Below are 16,570 nucleotides of genomic sequence, written 5' to 3'. Positions count from 1 at the left end.
GGTGTTAGGTAGCATTCTAATTTCATTCTTTCACATGTAGCTGTCCAGTTTTCCCAGCAGCACTTATTGAAGAGGCTGTCTTTTGTCCATTGTATATTCTTGCCTCCTTTGTCAGAGATAAGGTGACCATACGTACGTGGGTTTATCTGTGGGCTTTCTATCCTGTTCCCTTGATGTGTATTTCTGTTTTTGTGCCAGTACCATACTGTCTTTATTACTGTGGCTTGATAGTATAGTTTGTAGTTGGGAAGCCTGATTCCTCCAGCTCCGTTTTTCTTTCTCAAGATTGCTTTGGCTATTTGGGGTCTTTTGTGTTTCCATACAAACTGTAAAATTGTTTGTTCTAATTCTGTGAAGAATGCCATTAGTAGTTTGATATGGATTGCATTGAATCTATAAATTGCTTTGGGTAGTATAGTCATTTTCACAATATTGATTCTTCCAGTCCAAGAACATGGTATATTTTTCCATCTGTTTATGTCATCTTTGATTTCTTTCAGAGTGTTTTACAGTTTCCCGAGTACAAGTCTTTTTCCTCCTTTGTTTATTCCTAGGCATTTTACTCTTTTTATTGTGGTGGTAAATGGGATTGTTTCCTTAATTTCTCTTTCTCATTTTTCATTGTTAGTGTATAGGAATGTCAGAGATTTCTGTGCATTGATTTTGTATCCTGTAACCTTACCAGATTCATTGATTAGCTTTAGTAGTTTTCTGTTGGCATCTTTACTGTTTTCTGTGTATATTATCATGTTATCTGCAGACAGTGACAGTTTTATTTCTTCTTTTCCAGTTTGTATTCCTTTTATTTCTTCTTATTCTCTGATTGCCGTGGCTAGAACTTCCAAAAGTATGTTGAACAAGAGTCGCGAGAGTGGACATCCTTGTCTTGTTCCTGATCTTAGTGGAAATGCTTTCATTTTTTCACCAATCAGTATGATGTTTGCTGTGGGTTTGTCATATATGGCCTTTATTATGTTAAGGTAGGTTCCCTCTATTCCCACTTTCTGGAGAGTTTTTATCACAAATGTGGTCCCCCCCACCTCCACCAGCTGCCTCACCTCCTCTTCCCCCCTCCTTCTTCCTTCCCACAACCCTAGGACCCACGAGGCTGGAGGGGCCCCCAGAGAACGGAGGACCCGGCCTGGGAGCCCAGCAGCCTTCCCGGGGCCCGAGTGGGTGGGGGAAATGCCCTTCTCGCCTCCCGTGATCCTCCGTTCCCAGAGGGCCCCTTCCACCTGCTTCTTATCTTCTCCCCCCACCCCCCGTCTCCCTCCTATGCCCCTAGGACCAGCACAGTCCAGAAGGGGCCTTGGAGGGCAGAGGATGCAGCCCAGGAGCCCCACAGCCTTCCTGGGTCCCAGTTGGGCAGGTGAGACAGTAGGCACTCTTTGCCCTGATCCTTCGAGCCCCCAAGGGTCCTCCAGGCATGGGAACCCCTCCTCCCTCCCAGACACCCCTCAGGGGCACCGGTCTTGTTCAGCCTCTCCACTTCTCTTTCCCTCTAATTCCTCCCTCATCCTACTCGGTCACTTGGTGATTCCTTCTGTCTCCTTGGGTGTCGAGGTCCCCCACCAGCATCCTGCAGGTGCCCTAGTTGTGGGGAGATGCAAACTCCATGTCCTCCCCTGCTGCCATCTTGACTCCGCCCCCTGGCTTGGTATTTTTAAAAAGCAGCAAGATGTGAGACTGAAGTCAAAAATAACTTTGCTGTGGGTCTCTGATGCAAAACCACTGGCTGCCTGCCAGGCCCAGGCCCCTCTCTAATCCATTTTGATTTTATTTTTGTGTATGGTGTTAAAGAATGTTGTAATTTCATTTATTTACATTTAGCTGTCCAGTTTTCCCAGCACCATTTATTGAAGATACTGTGTTTTCTCCATTGTTTAGTCTTGCCCACTTTGTTGTAGGTTAATTGGCCATAGGTGTGTAGTTTTATTTCTGGGTTTTCTATCCTGTTATCATTGATGTATATTTCTTTTTTTCTGCCAGTACCATACTGTTTTCATGACTGTAGCTTTCTAATATAGTCTTAAGTCAGGGCACCTGATTTCTCCAGGTCCATTTTTCTTTCTCAAGATTGCTTTGGCTGTTCGGGGTCTTTTGTGTTTCCATACAAATTTTAAGATTTTTTTGTTCTAGTTTATGTGAAAAATGCCATGGGTGATTTAATAGGAATTGCACTGAATCTGTAGATTGCCTTGGGTCGTTTTGACAATATTGATTCTTCCAATGCAAGAACATGGTATATCTTTCCGTCTGTTTGTGTCATCCTCAATTCTATCATCAGCATCTTATAAGTTTCAGAATACAGGTCTTTTGTGTCCTTAGGTAGTTTTATTCCTAGGTATTTTATTATTTTTGATGCTATGGTAAATGAGATTGTTTCTTTAATTTCTTTTTCTGGTCTTTCATTGTTAATGTATAGAAATGCAACAGATTTCTGCATATTAATTTTGTATACTACAACTTTACTGAATTCATTGATGCCCTCTAATAGATTTCTGGTAGCATATTTAGGATATTCTATATATAGGATCATGTCATCTGCAGACAGTTACATTTTAAGTCTTCTTTTCCAATATAGATTCCTTTTACTTATTTTTTCTTCTCCGATTGCCATGCCTAGGACTTCCAAAACTGTTGAATAAAAGTGACAAGAGTGGACATCCTTGTTTTGTTCCTGATCTTAGAGGAAATGCTTTTAGCTTTTCACCATTGAGTATGATGTTAGCTGTAGATTGTCATATATGGCCTTTATTATATTGAGTTATGTTCCCTCTATGCCCCCTTTCTGGAGAGTTGGTGTTGAATTTTGTCAAAAGCTTTTTCTGCATCTATGGAGACAATCATACGGTTTTTTGTTTTTTTTTTTTAAAGACTTATTGATTGATTGATTGATTGATTGCTATGTTGGGTCTTCGTTTCTGTGCTAGGGCTTTCTCTAGTTGCGGCAAGCGGGAGCCACTCTTCATTGCGGTGCGCGGGCCTCTCACTATCGTGGCCTCTCTTGTTGCGGAACACAGGCCCCAGACGCGCAGGCTCAGTAGTTGTGGCTCACGGGCCTAGTTGCTCCGTGGCATGTGGGATCTTCCCAGACCAGGGCTCGAACCCATGTCCCCTGCATTAGCAGGCAGATTCTCAGCCACTGCGCCACCAGGGAAGCTGATCATATGGTTTTTATTCTTCAGTTTGTTGATGTAGTGTATCACGTTGCTTGATTTGAAGAGATAACGAGAAATCCTTGCATTCCAGCTTTTAGTTTCATTGATCTTGTCTGTTGTTGTCTTCGTTTTTATTTCATTTATTTCTGCTCTGATCTTTATGATTTCTTTCCTTCTACTAACTCTGGATTTTGTTTGTTCTTTCTCTAATTCCTTTAGGTATAAGATTAAGTTGTTTATCTGATTTTTCATATTTCCTGAGGTAAGATTGTATTCCCTCTTAGAACTGCTTTTATGGCATCCCATAGGTTTTGGATCATCGTGCTTTCATTATCATTTGTCTTTATGTATCTTTTTATTTCCTGTTTGATTCTTCACTGATCCAATGGTTCTTTAGTAGCATATTGTTTAGCCTCCATGTGTTTGTGTTTTTTACAGTTTTTTCCTTATAACTGATTTCTAATCTCATAATCGTTGTAGTCAGAAAAGATGCTTGATATGATTTAAATTTTCTTAAATTTACCAAGGTTCGCTTTGTGACCTATCATGTGATCAGTCCTTGAGAATGTTCCATGTGCACTTGAGAAGAATGTGTATCTTGCCGCTTTTCGATGGAATTCTCTATAAATATCAATTTGGTCTAATGTGAAATTTAAGGCCTGTGTTTCCTTGTTGATCTTCTGTGTGGATGATCTGTCCATTCATGAAAGTGGGGTCTTATAGTCCCCCATTATTGTTGTATTACTGTCGATTTCTCCTTTTATGGTTGTTAGTATTTGCTTTCTATATTGTGGTGCTGCTGTGCTGGGTGCATATATATTTACAAATTGTTATATCTTCTTGAACTGATCCTCTGATCATTATGTAGTATCCTTGTTTGTCTCTTGTAATAGTCTTTATTTTAAAGTCTATTTTGTCTGATATGAGTATTGCTACTCCAGCTTTCTTTTGATTTTCATTTGCATGGAATACCTTTTTCCATCCCCTCACTTTTAGTCTGTATTTGTCCCTAGATTTGAAGTGGGTCTCTTATAGACAGCATGTGTACAGGTCTTGTTTTTGTATCCATTCAGCTTGTCTGTGTCTTTTGCTTAGAGCATTTAATCCATTTACATGTAAGGTAATTATTGGTTTGTATGTTCCTATTGCCATTTTCTTAAATATTCTGGATTTCTTTTTGTAGGTCTTTTTTTCCCCTTCCTCTTTTGTTGTCTTCTGTTCCGATTTGATGACTAACTTCAGTGTTGTGTTTTGAATCTTTTTTCTTTTTTGTATGTGTATCTATTGTAGAGTTGCAGTTTGTGATTACAGTGAGGTTTTGATATAACAGCCTGTATATAAACAAGATTGTTTTAAGTTGCTGGTCTTTTAATTTCAAATGCATTTCCCGTATCCTGCATTTGTGTTCTCTTCTCACAGTTGCTGGTTTTGATACCATATTTGTGTGCAGATGATTTCCTACCTTTATTTTATGTTTGCCTTTACCAGTGAGCTTTTCTATTAGTAGTTTCGTTTGTAGTAGTGGCCTTTTCTTTTTCACTTTGAAAAGTTCCTTTAGCATTTATTGTAAAGGTGGTCTTGTGGTACTGAATTCTCTTAGCTTTTGCTTGTCTGTAAAGCTTTTGGTTTCTCCATGGACTCTGAATGAGAGACTTGCAGGGTAGCATATTCTTGGTTGTAGGTTTTCCCCGTTCATCACTTTAAATATTGGGTTGGCCAAAAGTTTTGTTCAGTTTTTTCTGTAAGATGTCTCTAGTAGCACTTAGTTGGCTTTAACGTCATTCAAAACAGTTTTGTTAGATTGTATTTGACAACTGTCATATCAGCGTGCATTTTAAAAAAGACATCAAAATTGGTGAATTTTTGTGTAGCATTTAATATTGAAGATGGAAGAAAAAAAGCAACGTTTTCTGCGTATTATGCTTTATTATTTCAAGAAAGGTAAAAACGCAACTGCAACACTCAAAAAATTTGTGCAGTGTATGGAGAAGATGCTGTGTCTGATTGAACATGTCAAAGGTGGTTTGCGAAGTTTTGTGCTGGAAATTTCAACGGTATACCACGCGGGAGGTCGCTGACATAGTCAAAATATCCAAATCAAGCATTGAAAATCATTTGCACCAGCTTGGTTATGTGAATTGCTTTGATGTTTGGGTTCCACGTAAGTTAAGCAGAAAAAACGTTCTTGACCCTATTTCCCCATGTGATTCTCTACTGCAATTTAATGAAAATGTTTCATTTTTAAAACTAATTTTGATGGGCAATGAAAATTGGATACTGGATAATAATGTGGAGTGGAAGAGATTGTCGGACAAGTGAAATAAACCACCACCAACCACACCAAAGGCTGGTCTTCATGCAAAGAAGGTGATGTTGTGTATGTGGTGGGATTGGAAAGGAGTCCTCTATTATGAGCTCCTTCCAGAAAGCCAAACAATTAATTGCAACAAGTGCTACTCCCGATTAGACCAACTGAAAGCAGCACTCGATGAAAAGTGTTCAGAATTAGTCAACAGAAAACACATAATCTTCCATCAGGATAACGCAAGACCATGTGTGTCTTTGATGACCAGGCAAAAACTATTACAGCTTGGCTGGGAAGTTCTGATTCACCCACTGTATTCACCAGACATTGCACCTTTGGATTAGTGCAAAATTCTCTTGATGGAAAAAATTCAATTCCCTGGAAGACTGTAAAAGGCACCTGGAACAGTTCTTTGCTCAAAAAGATAAAAAGTTTTGGGAAGGTGGAATTAAGTTGCCTGAAAAATGGCAGAAGGTAGTGGAACAAAGGGATGAATCCGTTGTTCAATAGAGTTGTTGGTGAAAATGAAAAATGTGTCTTTTATTTTTACTTAAAAACCAAAGGCACTTTTTGACCAACCCAATATATCGTGCCGCTCTCTTCTTGCCTGCAGAGTTTCTGCTGAGAAATCAGCTGATAACCTTATGGGAGTTCTTTTGTATGTTGTTTGTTGCTTTTCACATTTTGCTTTTAATAGTTTTTTTTTGTCTTTAACTTTTGTCAATTTGGTTACTGTGTTTCTGGCGTATTCCTCCTTGGTTTTATCTTGCCTGGCACTCTCTGCGTTTCCTGGACTTAGGTGACTGTTTCCTTTCCCATGTTAGGGAAGTTTTCAGCTATTATCTCTTCAAATAGTTTCTCATGTCCTTTCTCTCTCTCTCCTCCTTCTGGGCTCCTATAATATAATTCCAATGTTCGTGCGTTTAATGTTGTCCCAGAGATCTCTGAGACTGTCCTCTTTTCATTTTTTTTTTTATTCTGTTCCACGGCAGTGATTTCCACCATTCTGTCTTTCAGCTCACTTCTGCCTCACTCTCCTGTTGATTTTTTCTATTGTATTTTTCATTTCACTTATTGTATAGTTCATCTGTTTGTTCTGTACTTCTTCTAGGTTTTTGTTAAATATTTCTTGTATCTTCTCAATCTGTGCCTCCATTCTTTTTTTGAGATCTTGGAGCATTTTCAGTCTCATTACTCTGAATTCTTTTTCTGGTAGATTGCGTATCTCCACTTCACTTAATTGTTCTTCTGGGGTTTTATTTTGTTCCTTTATCTGGGACATATCCCTCTACCATCTCATTTTGTCTAACTTTCTGTGATTGCTGTTTCTGTTTCGCATGCTGCAGAATTGTAGTTCTTTTTGCTTCTGCTGTCTGCCCCTGTGGTGGATGAGGCTAAGACGCTTGTGCACGCATCTTAGTGGGTGGAGCTGGGTATTGTTCCTCTGGTGGGAAGGGCTGAGCTCAGGAAGACTTTATGCAGACTGTCTGTGGATGGGTGGGGCTGTGTTCCTGCCCTGTTGGTTGTTTGGCCTGAGGCCTCCCAGCAGTGGAGCCTATGGGCTTTTGGGTGGGGCTAGATCTTCGGGAGGAAATGGTGGCCTCCAGGAGGGCTGACGCCAATGAGTACTCGCCAGAACCACCACTCCCAGTGTCTTTGTCCCAGCAGTGAGCCACAGCCTCACTCTCAAGTCCACAGGAGACCATCTAATACTAACAGTTAGGTCTGGCCCAGTCTCTTATGAGGTCACTGCTTTTTTCCCTGGGTCCTGTTGCACACGGGACCTTGTGTGCACCCTCCAAGAGTGGAGTTTCTGTTTTCCCAGTGTTATGGAATTTCTGTGATCAAACCCTGCTGGCCTTCAAAGCCAGATTCTCTGGGGGCTCCTCCTCTTTTTGCCAGGCACCAATGCTGGGAAGTCTCACATGGGCTCAGGACTTTTACTCCTGTGAGAGAACTTCTGTGGTATAATTATCTTCCAGTTTGTGGGCCGCCCACATGGCAGGTGTGAGATTTGATTTTATCGCGATTGTGCCCTTCCTACTGTCCCGTCACTTCTTCTTTGTCTTTGGATGTAGGGTATCTTTTTTGGCAGCTTCCAGTGTTCTGGGTTTTTTGTTTGTTTGTTTGTTTTCTGGTTTTTTGTCAATGGTTATTCAGCATTTAGTTGTTATCTTGGTGTTTTTGTCAGAAGGGGTGAGCTCACATCCTTCTACTCTGCCATCTTTCCAGCCAAAACTGAGTCCTCTTAAATTTATTAAGACTGTTTTATGGCCAAACATATGATCTTAGAAAATGTTCCTTGTGCACTAGAGAAAAATGTATGTTTTGTTGATTTTGGATGGAATGTTTTATAAATACCTGTTAAGTCCATCTGGTCTAATGTCATTTAAGGCAGTTGTTTTCTTACTGATTTTCTGTCTGGATGATCTGTCTATTGGTTTAAGTAGGGTATGAAAGTTTTCTATAATTGTATTGCTTTCTCTTTCTCCCTTTGGTTCTTTTAATATTTGCTTTATATGTTTGGTTCATAAATATTTTCAAATGTTATATCCTTTTGTTGGACAACTCCTTTACTATTATTTTTTATTATATCTATACCATTAATTTTCTCTTAAGTCTGTTATGTGTGGTGTATATATATATATTTATCTACTGCAGCTTTCTTTTGGTTTCCGTTTGCATGGAATATCTTTTTTCCATCCCTTTACTTCAGTCTGTGTGTGTCCTTACATCTAAAGGGTGCCTCATGTTGGCAGCATATAGATGGGACTTGTTTTTTTTATTCACTTATCCACTCCATGTCTTTTGATTGGAGAATTTAGTCCTTTTACATTTAAAGTAGTTACTGATAGGTTTGTGTTTATTCCTATTTTGTTAATTGTTTCCTGGTTGTTTTTATAGTTACTCTTTGTTCCTTTTTTCTTCTCTGCCTCTCCTGCTTTGTATTGGGTTGGCTGAAAAGTTCATTCAGGTTTTTCTGTAACATGTTAACATCTTCCGTAACATTTTTCCATAATGAACTTTTTGGCCAACCGAATAGTTTGATGACTTTCTTTAGTGATATGTATATATTTCTTTCTTTTTATCTTCTGTGTATTTATACTATAGGTTTTTGCTTTGGGTTGTCATGACACTTAAAACAGCATTTTAAGTTGGTAACAAGTTTCATCCATCCTGTTTTAAAGCTTAACGTTTTTACTCTCTTTGCAATGTCCACATTTTATATTTTTCACGTTATATTTAAAAAATCTTATGTATCCCTTAATTATTGTCATGCTTATTTTTATTACTTTTGCCTTTTAACCTTCATATTAGCTTCATAAGTCATTAATCCACTACTTTACTATATATTTACTTTTAAGTGGGATTTATTCTTTCATATGTGTTCTGATAACTAAGTAGTGCCCTTTCCTTTCAGCTTAAAGACATCCATTTAACATTTCTTGTAGGCTGGTTTAGTAGTGATGGACTCCTTTAGCTTTTGCATCTCTGAAAAGCTCTCCCTCCTTGAATTCTGAATGAGAACTCTGCCAGGTATAGTATTCTTGGTTGGAAGTTTTTTTATTTCAGCACTTTGAATATATCATGCATTCCCTTCTGGCCTGCAGAGTTTTTGCTAAAAAGTGTGCACATAGTGTCATGGGAGTTCCTTTTATATAGCTACTTGTTTTTCTCGTTGTTTTTAATATTATCTTCTTGTCTTTAACTTTTGACATTTTATTTTTAATGTGTCTTACTGTGAGCCATTTTCAGTTCATCTTTTTTGGAGCTCTCTAGGCTTCCTGGACTTGAATGTCTGTTTTCTGCCCCTTTCTCTCCCTCTTCTTCTTCTGGGAGACCTAAAATGTGAATGTTAGTATGTTTGGTATCATCCCGTGCATCACTTAAGCTGTCTTTGACCTTTTTCTTTTTGCTGCTATGATTGGGTAAGTTCTAGTTCCTTGTCTTCAAGTTGATTGATTTTTTTCTTTTGTTTCATTTAGTCTTGAACCCATCTAGTGTACTTTTCAATTCAGTTATTGTGTTCTTCATCTCTGTGAATTGTATCGGTGCTTTTTTATGTTTTCCGTCTCTTTGTTGAAGTTCTCACTGTATTTATCCATTACTCTCCCCATTTGATGGATATCAAATGACCATTACTTTATCAGGTAAAATATTTATCTCTATTTCATTAAAGTTTTTTTTTTTTTCCCCCTGAAGTTTTGTTGTTCTTTCATTTGGAACATATTCCTCTGTTTCTTCATTTTGCTTGACTCTCTCTATTGGTTTATATGCAGTGGATGAAACAACCACCCCCTCCCAGTCTTGAAGGAGTGGCCTTGTGTAGGAGATGAACCTTTTTGTTCAGCCTCGCCCCAACTATTGGTCGTCTCTCAAACCTCTTTGCTTGTCCAAGCATCCTAATATATTTTTAATAGCTCCCAGTAGTTGAGGATGTGCCAAGGCCTGTCACTGTCCCAAAGTGGAAGATTTCAGCACCTAGATTCAGGCTGACTAGAAGCCAGGCCATCAGCTAGCAGTTTTTAAAAGTATGTAGATATAATATATGCAGTCCTGAAAGGCTGCAAGCATAAGCCCCACTGGTTACCAGAGCCAGGCAATCTGGAAGTATACCTTGGGCAGCAGTCAGAAAAATCAGAGCTTCAGATGAGTGTATAACTTCTTTGTAGGAGATAACAGTGAGCTGGAGCAAGGCAAAAGGAGAGTGCCAAAATGACATCCACAGTCTGTGTTCCTTTAGAGCTGCTCCATATGCCACTACATGTGTGTCAAACCTAAATCCTGTTGACATATATACACTACCAAATGTAAAATAGGTAGCTACTGGAAAGCAGCCGCATAGCACAGGAGATCAGCTTGGTGCTTTGTGACCACCTAGAGGGGTGGGATAAGGAGGGTGGGAGGAGAGATGCAAGAGGGAGGGGATATGGGGATATATGTATATGTATAGCTGATTCACTTTGTTATACAGCAGCAACTAGCACAACAATGTAAAGCAATTATACTCCAATAAAGATGTTAAAAAAAACCCTGAAGCCTGCTTCTCAATCCAAAGCTGCAGAAGAAGCAAAGTGGCCTCTTTCATAGACCGGGAAATGTGCTTCAGCCAGCTGTCTGTGCAGTGAGCAACGTGTGGTAACCTGCCCAGAACCATCCCTCTAATTGCCACAGTCCCATGGAACCCAGGTACCCAAGCCCCTTTTGCAACCAGACCCCGGTGATCAGGGGGCCCTGGGCTCCAGTTGCAAAATGTCCCAGGTATTAGACACAGAAACCAGGGTATCAGATGCATGTCAAGCTTCTCACCAGGAGACACAGGTGCTCTGGAACACTGCAGAGAGTGAGTGTGAAGATAGTGCCCACCCTCTGAAATCTTTGAAAAGGATTACAGTCAACCCCTAGGTGCATGTTTAAAGAGAACCCTGCCCCTCAAGCCACAGTCATAATGTTTAGCTAATAGGTCTCTTTCACAGAAAGACTGAGTTCTTGGATCTGTTGCCTCTTGCTGTGCCCTGGAGGTGGTAGCTGGTTTAGAACTCTTTCTTCATTGGTTACAGTGTTGCAGTACCTACAGATGTCAGCCCCACTGGCCACCAAAGCCAGGTGAAGTAAAGGTGATCCCTGGTAGCAGTCACAAAAATCAGGGCACCAGATGGGTATGAGCTCCATTCTGGGTGACACTGATTATTACAGTTGCATGTGATCAGGAATGCAAGCTCCCCTGGCCTCTGGAGCCAGGCGATCAAGAATCATGTCCTGGGCAGCAGCCGCAAAAATTAGGGCACCAGGCACATGTAGTCTCCCTTTCGGGAGATTTGGTGCTCTGGAGCACAGCAAAGGGAAAGTGTGAGATGGTGCCTGCCATTCTCCATCCCCAGCGAGTGTTTCAGCAGGCTCCTAGATGGGTGTGTTAAATTGGATGCCTGCCCCTTAGGCCATGGTTTTAATGTAAGCAGGTGATCCGTATTCAGTTCAAGTTGAGTTGCCTTAGGCTGCCTCTGAGCTGGGCCCTGGGTGGATGAGTCCAAGTTGTGCAGGCCGTTTAAGAGCTTTCTACCAGATTGGTGTTGTCTTGTGGGTCTCAGGATGTGAGGCTCTGTTGGTTTTCAAAATTAGATGTGTTGGCCGGGGTCGGGGGTGGGGGTGGCTTATCTCTCAAGTGCATGTCTTTAAAATTTTTGGTGCCTGATGTGGGGTTTGAGCCCTTCAGTCCTCAGGGAGAAGCCCTGATTTTGAGTTCCCTCCTGCTTGTGGTTTCCTGTGCTGTAGGTCGGGTTTATTTTGTGCCATATTTGGTGAAATTTTGTGGCAGCCTCTCTTACCTGCTTTGATGTGGTTTTCTTCCCGTTTGCCTGATGTATAATTGTCATTCAGCCAGCCTTTATGTTTTTTTAAGAGGAAAATTTTCCATATGTAACTAGACTAATTCTGTCCATGGGAGAAGATGAGTGCAGGGTCGTCCTACATCACCATCTTGAACTGGAACCTATCCCTTCTTTTTTCAGGTGTTAATATATCCTACAGGTCTTTTCCTATCAGTCATAGATAGCTTTATTGTTTTTTATGTCTCCATGGCTTCCATTGACTTTAAGAGCCAATTAAAAGTAGTGGTTTTCATGGATCTATAGCCAGATTGCCTTCATGCAGGCCATGGATGTGCTGCTGGAAAACCTTTTTTACAAGTTGCTAAATCTCTAGGTGCCTCAATTTTCTCATCTGTAAAATGGGCGAAAAATTGTATTCTGAATAAGGTTGTTGGGAAGTTGCAGCACTTATTTAGCACAATGCCTGGCAGATGGTGAGCACCCAGATGTAGGCTGCCACCACCATTGTCGTTATCATCACCATTTTTACTTATTTAATCAGATTCTTATTTATGGGCATATGGGGTTTTTTCCTATTTTACTGTTACAGTGCTTCAGGGAATAACCTTGTATATTCATTATTTTGCACATGTGTGATTTTATGGATACTTTGTAACAAGTACAATATCAAGACAAAAGAGGATGTAAATTTGTAATTTTGGTAGACATTTGCCAAATTGCATACCACAGGGATTGTATCAATTTCTGCTGTTACCAGCATTTGACATAGTTTAAATGATTAAGAACTTGATGGTAGTTTTCTGATGTTACTTCCATTTCTAAAATTATTCATAGTTTAAAATGACAATTTTGAAAGTTCTTCCTTTTGCTTTATTAAAAGTACAATCTTGTGAGGAGGGCCTGCTCAAGCGAACTTTTACTTTTTAATATAAAATATGTATGTTGGTGGCTTATTCTTTTAGGATTTTCATAGATAACTTGTTAGTATTTAAGAGAGTGGAAGATGATCTTTTCTCTCTTTTATTCTTTATTTTCAGATATTTATGTTTCCATGAATCTGAATCATTTCAGATTTTTTATTTACCTTTACTATCCATAATCTTAGGATAATCTTCTATTAGAAATATGCATCTTTAAGAACCAAGAATCCAAAGATGAACTGAGATTAGCTTTTTAATTTATTTTGAACATTTGTGTTGAATTAGGGCAAGAGTTTTTTCTTTGTCAAAGAAAGCTTAATAGGACAGAGGAGTTAACATGTCAGGCATTTTTCAAGGTTCATGGGGGAATACAAAGATCAGTAAGTAGTGGTCTCTGTCATGCTTTATTCTAGTGGGTGAGCTAGATAGGTAGGGACCATCTCCGGGTTAGAAAATGTAAAAGGGCAAAGAAGAATGCTTGGATGGAGCTTTAGAATTACCTGTATGTACTCAGGTTAAATGACTAAAAGTAGGTGAAAGAAATAAAAATAAGTCATCAGAGAATATAGTGTAAATATATACTGCTGTGGGAACCAATAAAATAAACAAATTCTTTAAATACATTAGATAGATTATTACTAAGGAAAAACTGTTTGATGTAGCAGTTCGGAGACAGCTGGTGTGAGGAAGCAGTTTCTGTAGAGTTGTGGTACCCAATTGGAGAAGAATGAACAGTTGGAAAATAAGTAAATAGGCTAATCTTTGGAATAGTCATTGTCATTGGCAGGAGAAGGAATTTCTTCCTTAAAAGAAAAATCAGTAACAAGCTTCTGTTCATTTTCAAAATTATGGCTTTTAAGCATCTGATTTTATTTTATTAGTAATTGATATTTGTATATTGTAGTCATCTTTAAAGATGCTAAGCATGAGGTTGTTTTTTTCATATTGCTTTTAATGCTAGTTACTGTTTGGTTGCCCTTCACTTTACCACATTAAATTGATGCAGTGAAATAGTCCTCTCTTTATGAACTAACGTAGCTATTTTATTGAAAGTATAGTTAAGACTCCACTGAATATGAAAACTGCCATGTCAATCATGGATATAGAGTAGTTGAACATTATTTACACTGGGAGTATTTTAAGAGTGATATGTGCAACTTATTAATGAAGTAGTAGAATTAGTGTTGTCCCTTTTCTTGAATTTTTAAAAAATCAACTTTACCAAGATCTAATTTCCATACATTAAAATTCACACACATTATACAGATAGATGGTTTTTGACAAATGCGTACAACCATGTAATGACATTCCATTCAAAATATAAAATATTTCCATCTCCCTAAGAAGAAGAGTTAATTCTTCCCATGTTCAAAAATTTTAACATCTAATTTTACTTCTTTTGCTTTTTTATTAGTACTTATGAATGTAATTTTACTTATCAAGAGTACCATGAATTAACCCCTGAAATTACATGCTTTTTATCTATGGGAATCTTATTTCAGATTGACAGACTATTTCATGACCCAAACAAGGTTAAATAGAAACAATTTTGTTTGAGTGATTTTAAGAACGTCTAACAGAAAGTTACTTTTATTTGAGATTAGTTACAATTATCAGTTTAGCACATTTCTTGTTTATTTAATTTTTTAAAATCCTCTGAAAATAAAGGCTGTATTGTAGTACATAAGCAATCTGTCTTCAACACTGTTGAATACTCTCTACGTTACTGTTTTTCACATAAAAAAATAAAATCAGGATAAAAAGTTTCTCATTTTGTTTCAGAAATTGCATGTTGGGGAAGAACTCTTTAAAAATACTTTTCCTTTTCATCCACCTTCCAACCTAGACTGTCATCTCTAAAGTTGAATATTGGGAATATCCATTGGTGGTACTTAATTCATTATCCAGAAAATGAATGAGAGCTATGTATCAGTAAATAAACTGTGCTTTTAAATGATTCTGATTAAAAGATAGGGCAGATATCATTTTTCTCATTTTATAGATTTTAATTCATTTAAATTAAGTTTAATAAGTGCCAAATGTTCCATTGTAGTTTTTGTTGGGACTCTGAATTAAGATCATACTTTGACTTTTAGTGGCTGTCCTACTGCTCCATGGTCTTTCCTATAAGAGTACAGTACATTTCAGAGACTCTTCCCACCTACATTCCTACTTGTGATTTGAGTTGGAGCTGGTAATCACTGGCAAGGAGCCTGTCAGAGGTTATAAAGTAATTATTTTCTTACTGATTCATTGAGTGTTATTCTTGTGATTTTTAACTTGAGTATTTTATACTTAAACAGTTGAAACTGAACCTCATTTAATTATTAGGCTGGAATTCTTTGTACCTAAGTTGATTTTTGAACCTTATTTCAGTTTCTTTAAATGTTATTTTTAACACAGGTTTTCAATATAAACCACTCATTCTCATAAGAGTGATAATATTTACATAACCATATTTGAGATAAAAATAAAGTAAGGTAAAAGTAGTATGAAAGAATGAGATGTTGAAAGAGGTTAACTTTTTCTTTGGTCGTTTGATCCTTATGTAGAAGTTACTGAGCAACTATTCATGTTCAAAAAAACAAATTTAACTGAAATGTGTTGTTAGATCATGGGACATGTTTTAATTTATCGAAGAATATTCTGATGATTAAAAAATATCAGAGGGAGCCTTGAAGGGAGATAACACTCTCTATACTTGCATGTTTTTCAGACTAAGGCAGCCAGCTATATGTCTGGTTAGCACCAGTATATATTTAAGTCAATCTTTAGGGGCTTCTCTACTGTATAAATTCATTGTTTTTCATTGTTTTATATCTTTGTCTTTTCCTTCTTCAACACTTCTTTCAATATTTTTCCTTATACTTATCTAATTCATAGGATATTCAGGGTTTTTTTTTTTTTAATTTATTTATTTATTTATTTATTTTTGGCTGTGTTGGGTCTTCGTTTCTGTGCGAGGGCTTTCTCTAGTTGTGGCAAGCGGGGGCCACTCTTCATCGCGGTGCGCGGGCCTCTCACTATCGCGGCCTCTCTTGTTGCGGAGCACAGGCTCCAGACGCACAGCCTCAGCAATTGTGGCTCACGGGCCCAGCTGCTCCACAGCATGTGGGATCTTCCCAGACCAGGGCTCGAACCCGTGTCCCCTGCATTGGCAGGCAGATTCTCAACCACTGCGCCACCAGGGAAGCCCCAGGGTTTTTTTTTTAATGTCTAAAGGACTTTTAAATTCTTAAACAAGGGATTCCTTTAGAATAGATAGAAGTTTGGGGGAAGTAAGAAAAACCCAAACACTTTCATATAAAACTTTTCAAATAGTGCTCAGGTTAAATTTAATTTTTAGCATGGGATAGAAAAAGATTAACTATAAAATCTGTTGTTCCACAGGTACTGTGAGAATAGAGATGTTTCGAAATATGCAGAATGCAGAAATCATCAGAAAAATGACTGAAGAATTTGATGAGGTATAGCATTTCAATATTTATACAAACTGCCTGCTTACACTTGTAAATGGTGAATATGTTATTTTAAGTTTTGTTTTGACTTGGTGTTTAGTATAAGAGAAGATACACTTTTTTCTCATTTATATGATAATCCATGCTATTAATTCCAAAATTAATCTCATTCATTTGGGAATTTTATTACATTGCATGGAGGTAGTAGCACTGATGGCTGATATGGATAAGAAAATTTATGGTGTGAAGTAGAAGTTGACTCTTGACATTCATTCTTGAAGACCATCTAAAATTCCTGAATTTATAAATACATCTCCAGCAATTTCATGTTCTATGGAATACTAGTCTTGTTAAATGCTTTAAAGAAAAAAGGGTTGGAGGTCAAGGAAGTGTGAGC

General features: G+C 38.2%; 1 protein-coding gene across 4 annotated transcripts in view; it reads left to right on the top strand.

Moving 5' to 3' along the window:
• The window catches only part of STAG1 (STAG1 cohesin complex component), a gene marked incomplete at its 3' end in the record, with an annotated part of 426,381 nt that overhangs the window by 213,138 nt on the left and 196,673 nt on the right, over positions 1-16,570 (top strand). For all 4 annotated transcript variants that reach the window (XM_082459166.1, XM_082459164.1, XM_082459165.1 and 1 more), the window contains one exon: positions 16,106-16,182. In XM_082459166.1, the coding sequence (XP_082315292.1) occupies positions 16,106-16,182 (77 nt within the window). The remainder of the gene's footprint in view (positions 1-16,105; positions 16,183-16,570) is intronic.

The sequence above is a fragment of the Balaenoptera physalus genome (assembly GCF_965194825.1).
Source record: "Balaenoptera physalus genome assembly, chromosome: 4".
Lineage (NCBI taxonomy): Eukaryota > Metazoa > Chordata > Mammalia > Artiodactyla > Balaenopteridae > Balaenoptera > Balaenoptera physalus.
This window is presented reverse-complemented; position numbering and strand designations above follow the sequence as displayed.